Source organism: Octopus bimaculoides, chromosome 20, assembly GCF_046866305.1.
Source record: "Octopus bimaculoides isolate indiv1 chromosome 20, ASM4686630v1, whole genome shotgun sequence".
In the NCBI taxonomy this organism is placed as follows: Eukaryota; Metazoa; Mollusca; class Cephalopoda; order Octopoda; family Octopodidae; genus Octopus; species Octopus bimaculoides.
Genome location: NC_142947.1, coordinates 17,845,880 through 17,863,913, shown reverse-complemented (window position 1 = coordinate 17,863,913; position 18,034 = coordinate 17,845,880). Strand labels below are relative to the sequence as shown.

General features: G+C 37.4%; 1 protein-coding gene across 1 annotated transcript in view; it reads left to right on the top strand.

Annotated features, from left to right (window-relative positions):
• Positions 1–10,507, top strand: part of LOC106880243 (uncharacterized) — a 77,872-nt gene extending 67,365 nt beyond the window's left edge. The window contains exon 5 of the mRNA XM_089338156.1: positions 9,991–10,507. Within this exon, the coding sequence (XP_089194282.1) occupies positions 9,991–10,466 (476 nt within the window). The 3' untranslated portion in view covers positions 10,467–10,507. The remainder of the gene's footprint in view (positions 1–9,990) is intronic.
• The last annotated feature ends 7,527 nt before the right edge of the window (positions 10,508–18,034 follow it).

The following is an 18,034-nucleotide window of genomic DNA, read 5'->3' as shown; positions in this document are numbered from 1 at the left end:
CCTTTACCAATGACCAAGTCCGCGAGATAAATAGTGGCTGTAAGAGGAATTCAGGCGAGCAGACATGGAGATGCAAATAAACTAGTTAAATGAAGATTACATTGTCGTGAAGGCAACTCAAGTTCACTCACCGGAGATGTAATTACATCCATACATACATACATTGATGTAGTTACATAGTTACATACATAGTTACATAGATGTACAAGAAATCCACATTGCTGCAGTATTCATCTTGAGAAGGCTTCTCGTATAGACCTATAATGCTAAAAAGCTCAGAAGTATCAGTAGCAGACGAAAAGCGTCCAACGTTTATCATCAGCTAACTGAATGTGGTTTTTCTTACAGTATATCCAAGATATACAGACTTCCATACATACTAAGTATGTACGTACAACCATACATACATATCAAGAATTCTCCCGACGTTAGACGATGCATGAGGGTTCTACAATCTCTTGCTAAACGACCACACACGTGATTTATTTGCAGTGGTCAAATGTTTGTGCTCCCACAAGCTCACTCACTCCATCAAATCGACATTACCTGTACAGGCGAACGATGTGCCACATGTCAGATGACGAAGTGATCGCAGACTCAATTCGTACTTATTTTGTCAATCCTGAAAGATGAAAGGCAAAGTCGACCTCGGCAGAATTTAAACTCAGAACTAAAAGACGGACCAAATGCCACTGAGCATGTTGCCCGGTGTACTTAACGGTTCTCATCGCCTCTTATGAGTATATATTAACACCAAATAAAAGGAGACATTTGACCTTTACGCTATTAACTCAGTTACAAAACTGTTTGGTTTGCTGTTGTTCTATTAAACAGCATAATGTATGTTTGATTACCCTTCCGACGCTTCATACATTTATCTTGTCTTTCGACACAACTTTGCCTGCCGGAGTCCTATAACGCTTTTTGAGCCAGAAACATGTGCCCACAACTGTCTTTTGTCTCCAGATAATCGGTTGATCTTTTCGTAAATGGCATATCTATTGCAGAGGTTTCTCGATTCTTGAACTTATTTCCTACTTCAGTCTAGGAGATAGTCGCAATTGCCGCCAAACATTTATTTTACCTTCTTTCGAAGTTAACATAATGATCATCAAGAATTATTTTGTATGGTATTTGGTATACCTTTATTCGTTTTTGCTTGGTGTGTAGACAGACAGACAGACAGACAGACAGACAGACAGACAGGCAGGCAAGCAGGCGGGCGGGCAGGCAGGCAGGCAGACAGGCAGACAGGCAGACAGGCAGACAGACAGACAGACAGACAGACAGAGAGAGAGAGAGAGAGAGAGAGAGACAGACAGACAGACAGACACACACACACACACACACACACACACACACACAGCACACATATCGACATATATATACATACACATAATTGTACATATATATAGGTTTGCACAAATGCGTGCGTGCTAGTGTGTGCGTGTATGTATGTGTATGTATATAGAATCATATAAATAATAGGTATCTATATATATAAAAATGAGAATGTGTGTCTGTCTGTGTGTGTGTGTGTGTGTGTGTGTGTGTGTGTGTGTGTGTGTGTGTGTGTGTGTGTGTGTGTGTCTAAAACTCGAGAACTACGCAACCAATTTCATTCAAATTTTACACATGTCTTACTTAGGGTTCCGGTTGTGTTTTAGTCAAAAAAAATTTTTTTAACTTGCATAGTTCGAGCCCACAGCAACATCATATCTCCTCCACTATTTAAGTATTACGTGTCAAAAGTGAAACAAAAACACTCATGTCAAATACTTTCACTTTAAAAATGAAACTATTCCACTAACTGAAACAATCACATTTCGATACAGTAATGACAGATACTTTCACTTTAATGGTATGTGTGTATATTTATATATATATATATATATATATATATATATATATATATATATATATATATACAGAGAGAGAGAGAGAGAGAGAGAGAGAGAGAGAGAGAGAGAAAGAGAGAGAGATGTATATGTATACATATACATGTATATGTACACGTATATGTATAGATATATATATAGATATAGATCTATATGCATACATGTATATGTATACATGTGTGTAGATGTATATATATATAGGTGTACATCTAATATGTACACATATATAAATGCATACAGATATCTATACATATATACACCCATACACACACACACACATATATATGCACACAAACACACACATTAGTCATTTGTTTTCTTATTCAAAACTACGTCAAAGGTATTGAATGGATCTTTAAGAAATTTGGAAATTATATTCTATGCATAATAGCCATAATCCCCATGAAAATTCATATATTTTTGATGTTGATGAAATTTTAACCATACACATTACACACAAATAAAGTAATATTTCTAAAAATTTTTCTTCTTAGAAGTTACAAAGACCCCTTCATGGGGACTTCACACCCACAATTTAGTCATTTTTCCTAAGCAAAGACGAATACAGTTGTACCATTGGTAGCTATAGGGTCACCCGAACATAACAGATGAGCATTATTTGTAATTCAACGGTACAACAGTGTAAGACTATCCTTTCAGATATACTTACATTGTGATTTCTGCAATGTGATGCATAACTTGTCAAGTAAATGAGACTCATCTTTGCCCCCACTGATTCACTTGCAAAGTGATGAGTAAAATTATTTCGTTGCAGACCTCCTTTGAGTCTTTTTATTACCACTGCGACACATATAGTCCCCAGTTGGTAACATTGATTTCAAGGCCTTCCCAGATGAGTGACTGGTTGTTCGAATACATTTATTGATTGTAAATATTTTCTGCCCAGTTACCTATCGGTAGAGTGGTCATTTGCAAACTCCAGAGGCGACACTTTCATTTCCCTTTACTCCAAACGTCACACGTTGTTATTTCAATTGGGTCATGCTCTTCCAATTGCTATAGATCCATAATGCATCTTAAAGCTGTACCTGTCAACTGTATGGTGAGGAATCCTACATTGGGGAGTAGTAACGACTAGGCTACGGTAGCTGACTGATTATCGTGATCATTCGTCTTTTGCTTTCCTGTAGCTTTGCTCTCTTTTACAAACCCAGTGAACATACTTATATTTCCTATTTTAAAGAAATTCAAACAATACATATTACACACAAGTTAAAAAGATTCCCAACAATTAAACTTCTCTGGTTGACATTAATACACCCATCACCAATAGGGGCCTTAACTCCCACAATTTTCAGCTCCATGATCTCCATTTTTCAGGAGCAAAATTCTTTTAAGGTCCATGTAGTGTCTTAGGCCAAAAAAATGTTTAACTTCCTGCATAGTTCGAGCCCACAGCAATATCTTATCTTCTCCACTATTTCAGTATTATGTGTCAAAAATGAAACAATAACATCACTCTACTGTAATGTCAGATACTTTCACTCTAACACTGAAACTATTCCACTATTTCAGTATTACCTGTCAAAAGTGAAACAATAACATGTCGCTACTGTAATTTCAAATATTTTCACTTTAATATTTTCAATTTCATACTGAAACTATTAAAGTGAGACTATACTTTCACATATATACAGGCATACTATAAGACCCAAGTAAAAACATTCCCAACAATTCAACTTCTCTGGTTGACATTAACACCCCCACCCCCAATAGGGGCCTTCATTCCCACATTTTAGAGCTCCATGAGCTCCATTTTGCAGGAGCAAAATCTTTTTCACAGGTTCCAGAAGACTGAAATTTTGGAATATGCGCATAAAGATCAATAGTATGGGATACATGTCTCATGATTAGAATTTTTTAGGGTGTGTAAAGAGGGAAAGAACCCTCATGTGCAATTTTGATGAAATTCGAATCATATGTATTCCAGTTCCTTGCAGAAAATATAACAGAAAAGTCTCATTTTTCAATTGCATGTAACACGGGCAACGCCGGGTATCTCTGCTAGTAAATAAATATAATTCACAGTTAAATACTGATCAACATTCATAACATACGAGCGAACCGAAAACCTAAACAAGGCAGACGTCTGGATGCTAATTTAAATAAACATATCCGATGGGACATGTTTAGATATACGTACAGCTATACATATACACGAAAACAGATATATGTTTGTATGTTCGTACGCATACGCACAAAGACGTATATATGTATGTATATAAATATACATACATATATGTGCATACATATATTAAAATAAACATACATAGATGCATACATGTATATACATATATTAAATTAAACATACATAATTGCATACACACACACACACATATATATATACATATGTGGATATATATATATATATATATATATATATATATATATATATATATATATATATATATATATATGTAGCTGTATATATACATACATATATTTGTATATATACATATATATATATATACATATATATATCGGTTTATATACATATATATCAGTATATATACATATATATCTGTACATATACATATATATCTGTATATATACATATATATATTATCTGTATATATACATATATATATATGTATATATACATATATATATATATGTATATATACATATATATATTATCTGTATATATACATATATATATATGTATATATACATATATATATATATATGTATATATACATATATATCTGTATATATACATATATATATTATCTGTATATATACATATATATCTGTATATATACATATATATATTATCTGTATATATACATATATATATATGTATATATAAATATATATTATCTGTATATATACATATATATATATGTATATATAAATATATATTATCTGTATATATACATATATATATATGTATATATAAAAATATATATTTGTATATATATATATATATATATATATATATGTATATATAAATATATATTTGTATATATATATATATATATATATATGTATATATAAATATATATTTGTATATATATATATACATATACATATACATATACATATATGTGTGTGTGTGTGTATACATATATATATACATATGTATATGTATATATATATATATACATATGTATATGTATATATATATATACATATGTATATGTATATATATATATATACATATGTATATGTATATATATATATATATATATATATATATATATATATATATATATATATATATATATATACAAAAAAGGGACAACAAACATCCAGACAGACGCAACAAAGGAAACAAGGACGGGTCATTCGGAGGTTTCTTTCCGCAGTCGAGTTCCAGATTATCTTTGCAATTTCGGCAGGTTATACTCAAGATTGCTCCAATCTGGCCAGCCCCAAGGAAAAGCTAAGCTAAAATCATTAGATTCTTTGGAAGAAAGCAGCGAATGTATACGAACAAAAGGACGGGAAAAAAACGGAGAAATGTTACACAAATACAAATACAAATAACAGGACATAACAACAAGTGCCTTTCGACCAAGGACGTATTAAATTACGCTGGCGTGTGTGGAAGTAAAGCCTTACGGCAGGGACATAGGATCTGACAGGGTTATACAGGCTCCATTTAGTGGGCACAGGTCTTTATCTCTGCAGGAACAGCCGGCTTCGTGGTGTTGTGTTGATTGTGCGTATTTTATGCTTTTAATGTTTGGGGTGGAACTAAAACTAATTTTTAGGTTATGCCTATTGAAAAGTTTTCTATATTTGTGATACATTGGAAAATGTCTATCTATAAGTGACAAGAAGTATTTACCTATATTAAGGATTACATCGAGGGAGTAAGGGGTGTGAACCAGATAATTTTCCTGTGTCTATGCTTCCTTTTCTTTATTTCTGGTCTAATAGTAGGGGGTGTAACCTATTTCCTCTTTAAATCCACTAGCTTTAAGGACATTGTTATATAGTGGAGCAGCATTATTAAATATATTTCTATTGGAAGAGAGGCTAGAAATTCTCCTACTAATATTCTTAACTAAATTCTTAAACACTATGGGGTGGAGGGCAGGAACCTACATTAATATAACTAAGTCTATCGTTGGGCTTCCTATGGGGCTTGCAAATATTCTTTTGTAAATCTAGAGATACGCCAAGGAAATTGACAACCGTCAGGTTGGTATCTATTGTTACGCTAAGATCGAATGTTTTCATAAGTTGAATAATATCCTTCCTTAACCAATCTTGCGCTGGTCCATTGGTATTCTTAGTTAAAGCTATAAATAGCGAAATATACACCAGGAAAAGCTTTTCCTAACGTATCAAGCAGGAATAGCCCAATGAGATCGCATATTCCTGCTCCATCATATGACCCCCATGCTCACATCGAAAGAACCCTCGAATGAACAAAACATCCATGTTTCCATAGGTGAATTATTCAAATCCCAAAGAATTTCTCTCAAATCATGGTTATGATGCTCCCCCACTACTACTACTTCTACTCGTGATCAGAAATGCACATATCGTCAGCCACTAAGAGACATGCTCAGCTGGTTAAGATCAAGCAACTGGCAAGCAAATCTGTTGTATTGAGCAGAACATTTGCTGTAGCCTATCTTTTATACCAAGATAAAACATGTACATGATAACACTTCCAATCAGTTAAGATCAGAAGCCATGAGAGCCACTATCTGGTACTGTATCAGGGCATTTATTATTATTAAGGCGACGAGCTGGCAGAATCGTTAGCGCGCTTGACGAAATGCTTAGCGGTATTTCACCCGTTAAGTTCTGAGTTCAAATTCCGCCAAGGTCGACTTTGCTTTCCATCCTTTCGGGTTCGATAAAATAAGTACCAGTTGAACACTGGGGGTCGATGTCATTGACACATCGCCTCCCTCAAAATGGCTGCACTTGTGGCAAAACTTGAAACCATTATTATTTCCAATAATGACACGAGACCACATATTTTAAGAGCGGATTGAGTAGGTGATATCGATCTCAGTATTTGACATGAAATTGTTTTATCTGACCCCAAAAAGATTAGCTACAAACTTCAACAACTTTTCCGTAATCGATAAAAAATAAATCAATAAGTACTAGTCAAGTCTTGGTGTTAATTAAGTCGCCTCAACTCTTCTTGCTCACTTAATGTGTGGTCTAACGCTTTTGCCAGCAATCAACATTATCATAGAACAACAATAGTGACTAAGATCTTTGTAAATATGACGAATCCGTCTATATTATTATATTGTCTAACATCGAATTTGGGTCATATGAAAAAACAGGAAAAGAAGGATAAATTTCTGTTTTAGCGCCGTCTGAATATCGGAACAGCATGTGTAAATATTCAAATCCAAAAGGTTGGGTGTGGCGATATGATATAATATATTGTCGCATGCTCTGTTTTTGTTGTGCGATGCTAGCATTGAACGCTTTGACATTATCGAGGAAGTCAAGAGCTAAGCTCTTCTTACTTACCTCGTACTTCATAAGCTATCATGTTTAAAAAAAGAATCGTTTCAGAGGGAAATAATAAACAACGCCGGCGGAGGTAGTGGTTTTGACGTCGGTAATGGTGATGGTGGGAAAATAGTTGTAGTAATAGAGAGAAGGTGGTAGGGATGGTAGTGGTGGTGGTGGTGAGAGTGGGACGATGGTGATACTCACAAAAACGAAATTTAATGCGTTGGCTAAGCTATTGAAATCATCTACGTATGTGTCTGTGTCTGCATGCATTTGTCTGTGTATGTCCCTCTGCGTGTATTTCTGCGTGTGTGTACCAGTTTGCCTTTTAACAACGAGTCAGTCAAGGGTGTTACCTACACACCCACAAAGGTCAGGAGGTAACCATTTCATCTGGCTAACACCTAAACGCTTTCCGAAGTCACTCTGCGTCGTCAGCGTTGCCTCGTTGTCGAGGTTATTTCTACGGTTTCTGAAATCCTGGGGCTATTCACAAGTGAATTTCATAAGTGTGAAGAAAGAGCCCTGAGTTCTATTTCCGACAGTACTTAATCTTTAAAGCCCCTGTATCCATGCCTCACTTATGAGAGAAAATGACGGGAAGCCTGTCTAACTGAAAAAAAATGACAATACCGTAATCTGCTGTGGCCCACATTGACATGAAAGCATCTAGGGTCAGGTCGCTTTCGAGCGCTTACTGGTAACATGTAGCCCAGTACAACTTGTACGCTCGAGCCATCGGCGACTAAACCGATAACCCCCACCAAGCTTTCTTACTGAGGAAGGTGATTTATTGGTAATCCTGCGGGTCGAAAAACAAAACCTATCAAAGGGTGGAGGAACTCAAGAGAGTCAAAGGCCATCCCATAATGTGTTAAGATGAGTGGCCAAGTGGTTAGGGTGCTGCACTTACAATCGAGAGATCATGGTCTCGATTCCCGGACCGGTTGTGCGTTGTTTTCTTAAAGCAAAACTCTTCATTTCACGTTTCTCCTGTTCACTTAACTGTAAATGGGTAACCTTGTGACGGATTAGCACCATAAATAAGCCATACAATGAGTTATACAGCCTATCAACTATAGAGCGAATGACTACTTGAAGAATATTTAGTTTGTCGTTCTGAAATGAGGAGCAAGAGTAAAAAGGCCCAGTTGATTACTAATAATATCGATTTAATATTCAATAGGTACTTATTTTATTAACTCCCCTACCCCCAAAAAGTTAAAGTTGACCATTACAAGACCTGATTTCAAAATGTAACTAAATATCGTATGGCTAACATCGTTTCGTCAATCACTTTTAACCAATCCACCGTCACAGCCGAAGTAAAGAAAATTTCAATATGAGGCATCTTCTAACAAGGGTTTCATTAAAACAATTATAAATATTATCATAGAATTAATGTCTGTATTATCTTTTAGAAATAAAAGTGGTGGGCCGGGTTAATTAAAGATCAGAAATGTTAATTGTAAGTCTAATTTTAAACGTACGTACATACAATAATACATTAACACACACATATGCCTGTTGATAATCTCGTCATACACACACATGCCTGTGGACAATCTCTCTCTCACACACACACACACACACACACACGCCTGTTGATAATCTCTCTCTCTCTCTCTCACACACACACACAAGCAGCAAGATATCAGACAGACAAACACGGCCTCGATAACAAAATGGGAGAGAAGTCACTAAAAAGGTTGCGAATGGCAACAAAAGAACTTTCACCAAAGCGGCGAGCTGGCAGAAACGTTAGCACGCCGGACGAAATGCTTAGCAGTATTTCGTCGGCCGTTACGTTCTGAGTTCAAATTCCGCCGAAGTCGACTGTCTTTCATTCTTTCGGGGTCGATAAATCAAGTACCAGTTGCGTACTGGGGATTGATCTAATCACTTGGTCCCCTCTCCAAAAGTAGAAAAGAACTTTCACCAAAAAAAAAAAAAACGATTGATTGTTTAACCAACAAATTAAACGATCGATTAGTTAAGTTGGATAAATATTTAACGAATTGGCAAATAATAAAGGGAAACAATTGAACAAGTGCGTGTGTCATTAATATTGGCGTAATGATTCCCCCTAGACACAGCATAATTATAAACCTTTTTTTTTTGTGTACCTATATGCAGAGACGTGGCTGTGAGTTTAAGTTCACTTTGTAACCACGCAGTTTCGGGTTCAATGCACTGTGCGGCACTTAGGGCAAGCGTCTTCTAGCCCCGCGCTGACTAGTACCTTGTGAGTGAATAAACGGAAACTGTGGAATTCTGTCGTGTGTGTGTTTAACTCCCACCATCACTTGACAACCGGTATTGGTTTGTTTACATTTCAAAAGAGACCGATCAGATTTTCAAACAAAATAATTACTGGGGTCAGTTTGTCCGACTAAACCCTTCAAGGAGGTGACCCAGCATGGTTGCAGTCGAATAAATGAAACAAGCAAATGACAAAAGAGACAAAACACTTGGTAGGTTCTGAATTTGGGTTCTAGAATGTTCTTTTAGAATATATATGTTTACTGTAAGTGAACGTGGCTTAGTACTAAACCAACAAAAAAATTCAAGATTGCATGAATGAAATAACATTTTACTTATTTATTTATATTTGTTTTATTTCTATTGCCAGAAAATGACCAGAAAGATTTCAGAAAAGATATTTATGCATCCGTATACAAAAACCGAATGTTCGGTGACGTCACCGTCAGCTACAATAGAACTACCGACAAATTATTCCTAACTTACGGCAAGACTGGTTTGTTCGAACTTAACCGAACCAGCACGAAAGATATGTTTCTCCTACAAGCACTTAAAGGTCTGCCTTATTACATCAGCAATGCAGACGGCTATCAGGGTGTGCTTTATGGCTATCTGTATTTCAATCGTACATCCAATAATAGTAACACCGCACAAGACATTATAAGTGTAACTATACCAGACTTCGATCCCCAAGTACACCCGACCTTCCGCAAGACTTTAAAACCTATAAATATGTTGGAAAGATATGGACCAAATTATTTAAATTCATACAAGGCCATGAAAGGCCATTTTATATTGTTACTAGTGTGTGTCCTAATCAGCATTGCTTTAATTAATCCATCTTAATTCAATAGGAGTTTCATGTTGTATTAAAAATATATGTGACACTTATTGTTAATCTCTTTATTGTACTAATTGCCTGTCTGCTACCTAAATCATCGTTTGTTTCAGACGCTTGGCACCTCTCAATTATTAAATATGTGTATACTGACAGGAAGTAAGGTTTATTATATACAAGCAGAGCAACCCGGCGTTGCCCGGGAATGAAATTGTTGCTTATATACTTGAAGAAAAAAGCAAAATATGCTGTATAGAAATCTGAGGACATTCTGTAGATGGACTCTCAGATGAATGCTGACTGGGCACCTCTCATGAATTGGAAAATTGAAGATGCGCCAAAAAGCTTCATTGGTACTTGGAAACTTTTACGAAAATTAAAATGTGGCTTAAATGAAAAAAATGATTTACATGAATATCCTCACAAGAGTAATTGAAATAAATTGCGATTGTGGAACCCCTCACGCACGCACGAAAGCACGCGCACGCACACACACTGAGTATCACACATCAGATGAAATGGAAGTGTGTGTGTGTGACAGAGAGAGAGAGAGAGAGAGAGAGAAAAGTTTGTTGTCATGTATACGTACATGCATAAATATGCATACATCTGTGTGTGTGTGTGTGTGTGTGTATGAGAGAGAGTAAATCTATACTATATATAAAACAGAGATGTGTGTGTAATCGACTTCACCAAATGCTTCCGTACTTGTGATGCGTGAATAATTTGACCTCGGATAAATGTTAGGCTCTTCATTTGATTTTTTTTATCTCTAATCAAAAATAAATAATATTGCTTTATATTTAAGATTCACTTCTTTAAAAAGGTTCCTCAATGTCAACTTCCGGTATTGACGTAACAACGGCATAAAGCTTCGCTCTCTATTTTGTGTGTGAGTATGTGTGTGTGAGTGTGTATGAGAGAGAGAGAGAGAGAGAGAGAGAGAGAGAGAGAGAGAGAGAGAGAGAGAGAGAGAGAGAGAGAGTAAATACTACATACACACCGCTCTCTCACTCTGTCTCACACACACACACTCCTTGATTCACTCACACTGTCTTTTACAAACACACACATACATACATAAATGTATACAAACATATTTACAAAGACACACGTCTGTATGCGCGCGCGTGCGTGTTTGTAAGAGACAGAGTGCGAGTGAGTCAAGAGCTGTGTTGTCATATGCATACATCCAAAGATGTATGTATATTTATGCATGTACGTATACATGACAACAAACCTCTCTCTCTCACTCACACTCTGTCTCTTACAAACACACACATACATAAATGTATACAAACATATTTACATAGACTCACGTGTGTATGCGCGCGCGCGTGCGTGGGGGGGGGGGGTCCACAATCGCCATTTATTTCAATTACTCTTGTGAGGATATTCACGTAAATCATTTTTTTCATTTAATCCCCATTTTAATTTTCGTAAAAGTTTCCAAGTACCAATGAGGCTTTTTGGCACATCTTCAATTTTCCCACTTCTTGAGAGGCGCCCAGCCATCATTCATCTGAGAGTCCATCTACAGAATGTCCTCTCAAATTTCTATACAGCATATTTTGCCTTTTTTTCTTCAAGTATATAAGCAACAATTTCATTCCCGAGCAACGCCGGGTGCCTCTGCTAGTACTACATACACACCGCTCTCTCACTGTCTCACACATACATCCAAAAATGATGGATGCATATGACAACACACCCCTTGACTCACTCACACTCTGTCTCTTACAAACACACACATACATAAATATATACAAACATATTTACAAAGACACGTGTGTATGCGCGTGTGTGAGAGAGAGAGAGAGAGAGACAGACAGACAGACAGAGACAGAGAAGGGGTGTGTCGACAATTATACGTACATACATAAATAGTCATACATTTCTTGTACGTATGTGTGAGAGAGAGAGAGAGAGTCACTGAAACATCTCTCTGTCTGTCTGTCTGTCTCTCTCTCTCTCTCTCTCTCTCTCTCACACACACGTGCAGATATACACACAGAAAAGATGTATGCATATGTATTTATGTATGTACGTAGACATCACAACACACCCCTTCACTCACACACATACAGAAACACACATGTGCCAAAAAAAAAAATAATAATAGAAAATTTATTTACGGAAATTAACGAAGTGTGCGAGTTCAGAACGAAATCAAACCTGGAGTGTGTGAATAAGAGAGAGAGAGAGAGAATATATGAGATGAACATGGAACGCCCAAAAATCGTATAAATAAAAGCACGTTAAAAACTATATTGTACGGAATATTGAAATTTATGAACTTCGTAAATATGTGTTTCAGTAATTGATCGTAGTAGAGAGTGAGAGACGTCGCCGTTTTTTCACGTCCGTACCGGAAGTTGACATTGAGAAACCTTTTTAAAGAAGTGAATCTTAAATATAAAGCAATATTATTTATTTTTAATTAGAGATAAAAAAAAAAAAATCAAATGAAGAGCCTAAGATTTATCCGAGGTCAAATTATTTATGTATCACAAGTATGGAAGTAAATAGTGAAGCCGTTTTCACGTGAAAAGCGATTACACACACACCTCTGTTTTATATATAGTATAGATCGATATATTATATATATATATATATATATATATATACACTTACCTCATGAGTTTCTACTAGTTCGGAAATGAAACCGAAATAGAAAAAGTTGGCTACATTATGCTGCGAACTGTCGAAGCGTTGGACAAAATACCTTTCGGTATGTGAGGACGCGTTGCCTAGAGATTAGATTGCTGCACTCCTGGTTACGAGGTTATGGTTTCGATTCTCAGACCAGGCAGTGCGTTTCGTTCTTGAGAAAAACACTTCACCTCGCGTTGCTCTGTGATCATTTCGACATCTGACATACGGCACACTGTGCACTGTACCGCTCAAACGTTTGATCACTAAATAAATTATGTGGAAATTCACGAAAGAAATGCAACAATGTCTTCGTCTGTCATCTACGACATAAGAGTCCACCATTTTTTTTTTGGGGGGGGGGGTTACATTGAATCCAAATCCCGCCATGCTCAGCTTTGCCTTAAGGAAGTGAATGGCTTGCGGTATTTGTCCGAGCTCTTTGGCCGGGTTCCGAGTTCCTGAATGATAGGATTTATCTACCTGGTCCCTAGGTGCATTTAGTGGAGTTCCCTCTGTTGCTAGCATTCGGGCCAAATTTCCGGTTTGAAGGCAACTTCCTCGAACGAAAACAAAAGGTCATGGATGTTGTATCTTTTATGGGTTTCAGTTATGAGACAGCGACCATGCTTTGAAGAATTTTAATTGAACGAATCGCCCTTAGTACTCGTTTTTTTTAAACCTGGCACTTATTCTATCGGTTTTTTTTTCCGAACCAGTACGTCACAGGGATGTAATCATACCAACACCGGCTGTCAGGCGGGGGAGCAGCGGACAGACACTTACACACAAGGATCCTGTCGTGTTGTGTGCGCGCGGACAGACACACACACACGACAGGATTCTTTCAGTTTCCGTCACCCAAATCCATTCACAACGCTTTGTCGGCCAGAGTATAAGACACTTGCCCAAGGTGCCACACATTAGGCCTGAACCTGGAACCACGAGGTTAGGAAGAAAACTTTGTACCACACACCCAAGCCTGCGCCTATTGGAATAAAATACCATGGTTTTCAACTTCAGAATTAACCACGAGAGTACAGGGACTAGAGAGCAATATTAAAAGTTAGATATTCTCCAATTAGCTGATTGTTTGACTATCTGTTGCTATGGAGGTCCAGTAATGTTGAGCTTTACTAAAGAGTTCTATCGTATTTGCAAGTTAGACTCATTTCCTATAGCATGCCATTCTATGTTTAATTTGCATTCCAGAGTAGTTTCTGTTGCAAAGGATTAACTGATTTCACTTCACTAAAGGGTGTACTTCTAGCTTATAAAATAATCTTCAACTCAGCCCCTAATAACTAAGTGTCTGTCGGAAATCTCCCCAGCACTTGTCACGGTCTGTCGAGCAAGCAAATCAAGCAACGCAGGATGTTTGACTCCTAACCATCACCAGTAGAATGCGTTCGCTATTACCGGTTGTCCCTCGCCACATGCTCCCTCAAGTCGCATTACCTAAAAGGTAAGAGACAGAGAGAAGCACTAAGGCTGGAATGCCTTTGGTCAGATTTGCTCGGTTGGAGCTAACCTGGGGTTAAGAAGCAGAATATAGTTATCTTCAATAATATGGCATGATCCAAAAATCCAGTTTCTTACAATCCTACTGTATTATTGTGGAGGCGCAATGGCCCAGTGGTTAGGGCAGGAGACTCGTGGTTTCGATTCCCAGACCGGGCGTTGTGAGTGTTTATTGAGCGAAAACACCTAAAAGTTCCACGAGGCTCCGGCAGGGGATGGTGGCGAACCCTGCTGTACTCTTTCACCACAACTTTCTCTCACTCTTTTTTTCCTGTTTCTGTTGTGCCTGTAATTCAAAGGGTCAGCCTTGTCACACTGTGTCACGCTGAGTATCCCCGAGAACTACGTTAAGGGTACATGTGTCTGTGGAGTGCTCAGCCACTGGCACGTTAATTTCACGAGCAGGATGTTCCGTTGAACGGATCAACTGGAACCCTCGACGTCGTAAGCGACGGAGTAACAACAACTGTATTATCTTGTTTCTTATTGGCGAAGCAAGGGGGCAATTATTCACACACAAGGTTGGGATAGTAGATATGTTGTATTACTATTATGTCGAACCAACAATTTAGTAGTATGTATGTGTCTACAATGAGAATGAGCAGACCTCAAGTCAAAGGGAATCAGGTTGATCTGCTGTTAAACAACAGGAAATAACACTGATCGTAAAGACTCCCTTCGGTTATGAAGGACCATGGGATTACACCTAGAAAGTTTCCCTCCGAGGAACAAGTCCGAACAAGGTTGTTTATGGAAGACCCGCCGTCGCCGATGCATACCAGCCTCATGTTATCCAAGGGAAAGGCAAAGGTCGATACAGCTTGTCACCAGTAACATTGCAATTCATTTCTACAGCTTAGTGAACTGGAGCAACATGATATGTGTCTTGTTCAAGAACGCAACAAAGAGCCCAGTCCGGGAATCAAACTCACTACCTCATGATTGTAAGTCCGACACACTAAGCACTGAGCCATGCGCTTTCGCATTGATCTTAGGACAGAAATGATAAGATGTTGAGTCTGGTCACCTCATTTCAGCCACTACATCCTTGAATTTGAATGGTTAGAATTTGAATAAAACGGTGGGTGAAGGAAATACCAAAAGAACGGGAATTTTTGCCTCAACAGCGTCCATACTTCTTTTTGACTAGCCAAGTTGAGGAAATGATCATATTAAATACGTGCAAATGGACAGTTGTAGGAAAAACGCAGATATGTTTAAGCTTGACAGCACTTATTCCCCCACCCGATGAAAAGGTAGTCTTTCCCCACCCCACCTAAAACATTGAATCTATAGTTCTAACTATGTTGCATGAACAAATAAAAAAGACAGGGTAGTTATGGGTGAAATACCTTTCGCTATAGATTTACGCGATCAAGGATGATTTGGCTTTAAACAACCATATAAGACAGCCTAACACATTTTCCCAACAACCACCCGCTAGCATACAGTTCATCTAATCAACCCCTTGACATTGGTCAACATAAACTAAACAAAATATTTCACTCTATAAAAGTTTGGTAAAACACAAAATATCCAGGAATATATAACAATAAGCATATGGGCCACAACATTTACTACAATCAAAAACATTGGGAATATCTCGAAGAACAAATATGAAATGTTAATCGATCACCCACTTTTTTTTTTTTTTTCATTTTAAAAAAATCTACGCCTAAAGCCCTTTCAAATCTCTGTCTCACGAAATTCCGGAACGATTGGCCGAAACTAAAGTTGTCACCTAATCTTTTATCTTCAAGTTGTTTGTCATTTTTGACTGCGGCAATACTGGGGCACCGCCTTAAAGGGTTCTAGTCGAATAGACTAACATTTTTAAGCTTCGTACTCATTCTATCGGTCACTTTTACCGAACCGCCAAGTTACACTGGTTGTCAAGAGACGATGGGGAACAAACACAGACTCACACGTATATTACATATACACACACGACAAGCTTCTTTCAGTTTCCGTCTGCCAAATCCACTCGCAAGGCTTTTGTAGGTCTGAGGGAAGCATGTGATTGGGAAGCGAGCTTCTTGCCACGTAGCTACGCCTGCGTCTAATATTCACTTTTATTAACTAATAGCTGAAAAGAGTAAGACGGATTTTCAGTTGTTCTCTTAACCCCAAATGAGCTTTGACTGAACAGATTTTATAGTCAAAGGTATTTTGGCCGCAAACACTGCCCCATCCCGCTTCTTTTTTTCTTTCCTTCTTTTTCAAGTATTATTTCCCTTAAAACAATAGAAATAATTAAAATTTGACAACCCTTATTAGCAATCGCATACTGAATCTCTCATTGGTATGAGGAAATACAAGTTTCGAGGAAATATAAATTAGAATGAACAATTCAGAACAACTCACAACATAAATCACTCGATCTTATACTTTAGAAATATTTGATAAAATATACAATGCTCATGAATATGTAAGTTCCTTACATACGGACCACGATACTTACTACGAATAAAACTAAGAACATTCGCCACTCACCACCACCACCACAAACGAAAATATCAATCACTAAACGAGTCTGCACACATACAATTTTAAAATGAAGGATCACGTAAGATATGCCAAACGGATCGCGATGGTAAAAGGCTGGAAGTGCTGGTTTAGAACGAGAACTGGACAAAAACCTGATGGCTAAACTATAAAGCTCTGTCACACACACATCAGTGAAAGGGAGTCAAAAGAATTTTTTCTTTTATCTTTTGACTTCGGTATACGATTAAACGAATTTGACTTCGGTATAAGTACTATACAACCAGTGAAAAAAACAAATGCACTCATAGTTTGGCACTTCTAGTCTCTGGTGATCGCATGACCGACCAGACTATCAGATGACGTTACACATCGCTGGTTACAATGCGCTCTGGATCGTTTTCGCTTTAGAATGACGCCATCTCACTGGCGGCGAGTAGGCCAACATTCCCCTCTGATCGAAAGTGCGGGCTGGAGTAACGTGAAAAAGAACACAACGTGCAGCCCGGTGTGGAAATCGAACCCATGATCGTGAGTACAACAGCCTAATCACTAGGCCACGCGCCTTCACACTTCTAGTCTACTTGTGCTTAAACGCCATGCAGTGTGATGTTGCAAGTTCTAGCTAAATTGGAATCCTTTAATTCTACAGGGTAGAGTAAACTCTTTTCTATAATTCTAAATCAATGTAAATAGCTAAAGAAAAAGAAATGGTTTGCCGCCTCTACATTGAATTATGCCTTTGATACAGCATCTTGGGAACTTGTCACAATGTCATATAAATCATTTAATGTACATAGCTTCGAGGGGTTCGTGGGTTCTTTGCCGTCGTTGGGTCATGAATCATTAAATTTCAATAGATTGCAAGTATGATCAAACTTTACAATTAATTGGAGAGAGAAAGAGAGAGAGAGAGAGA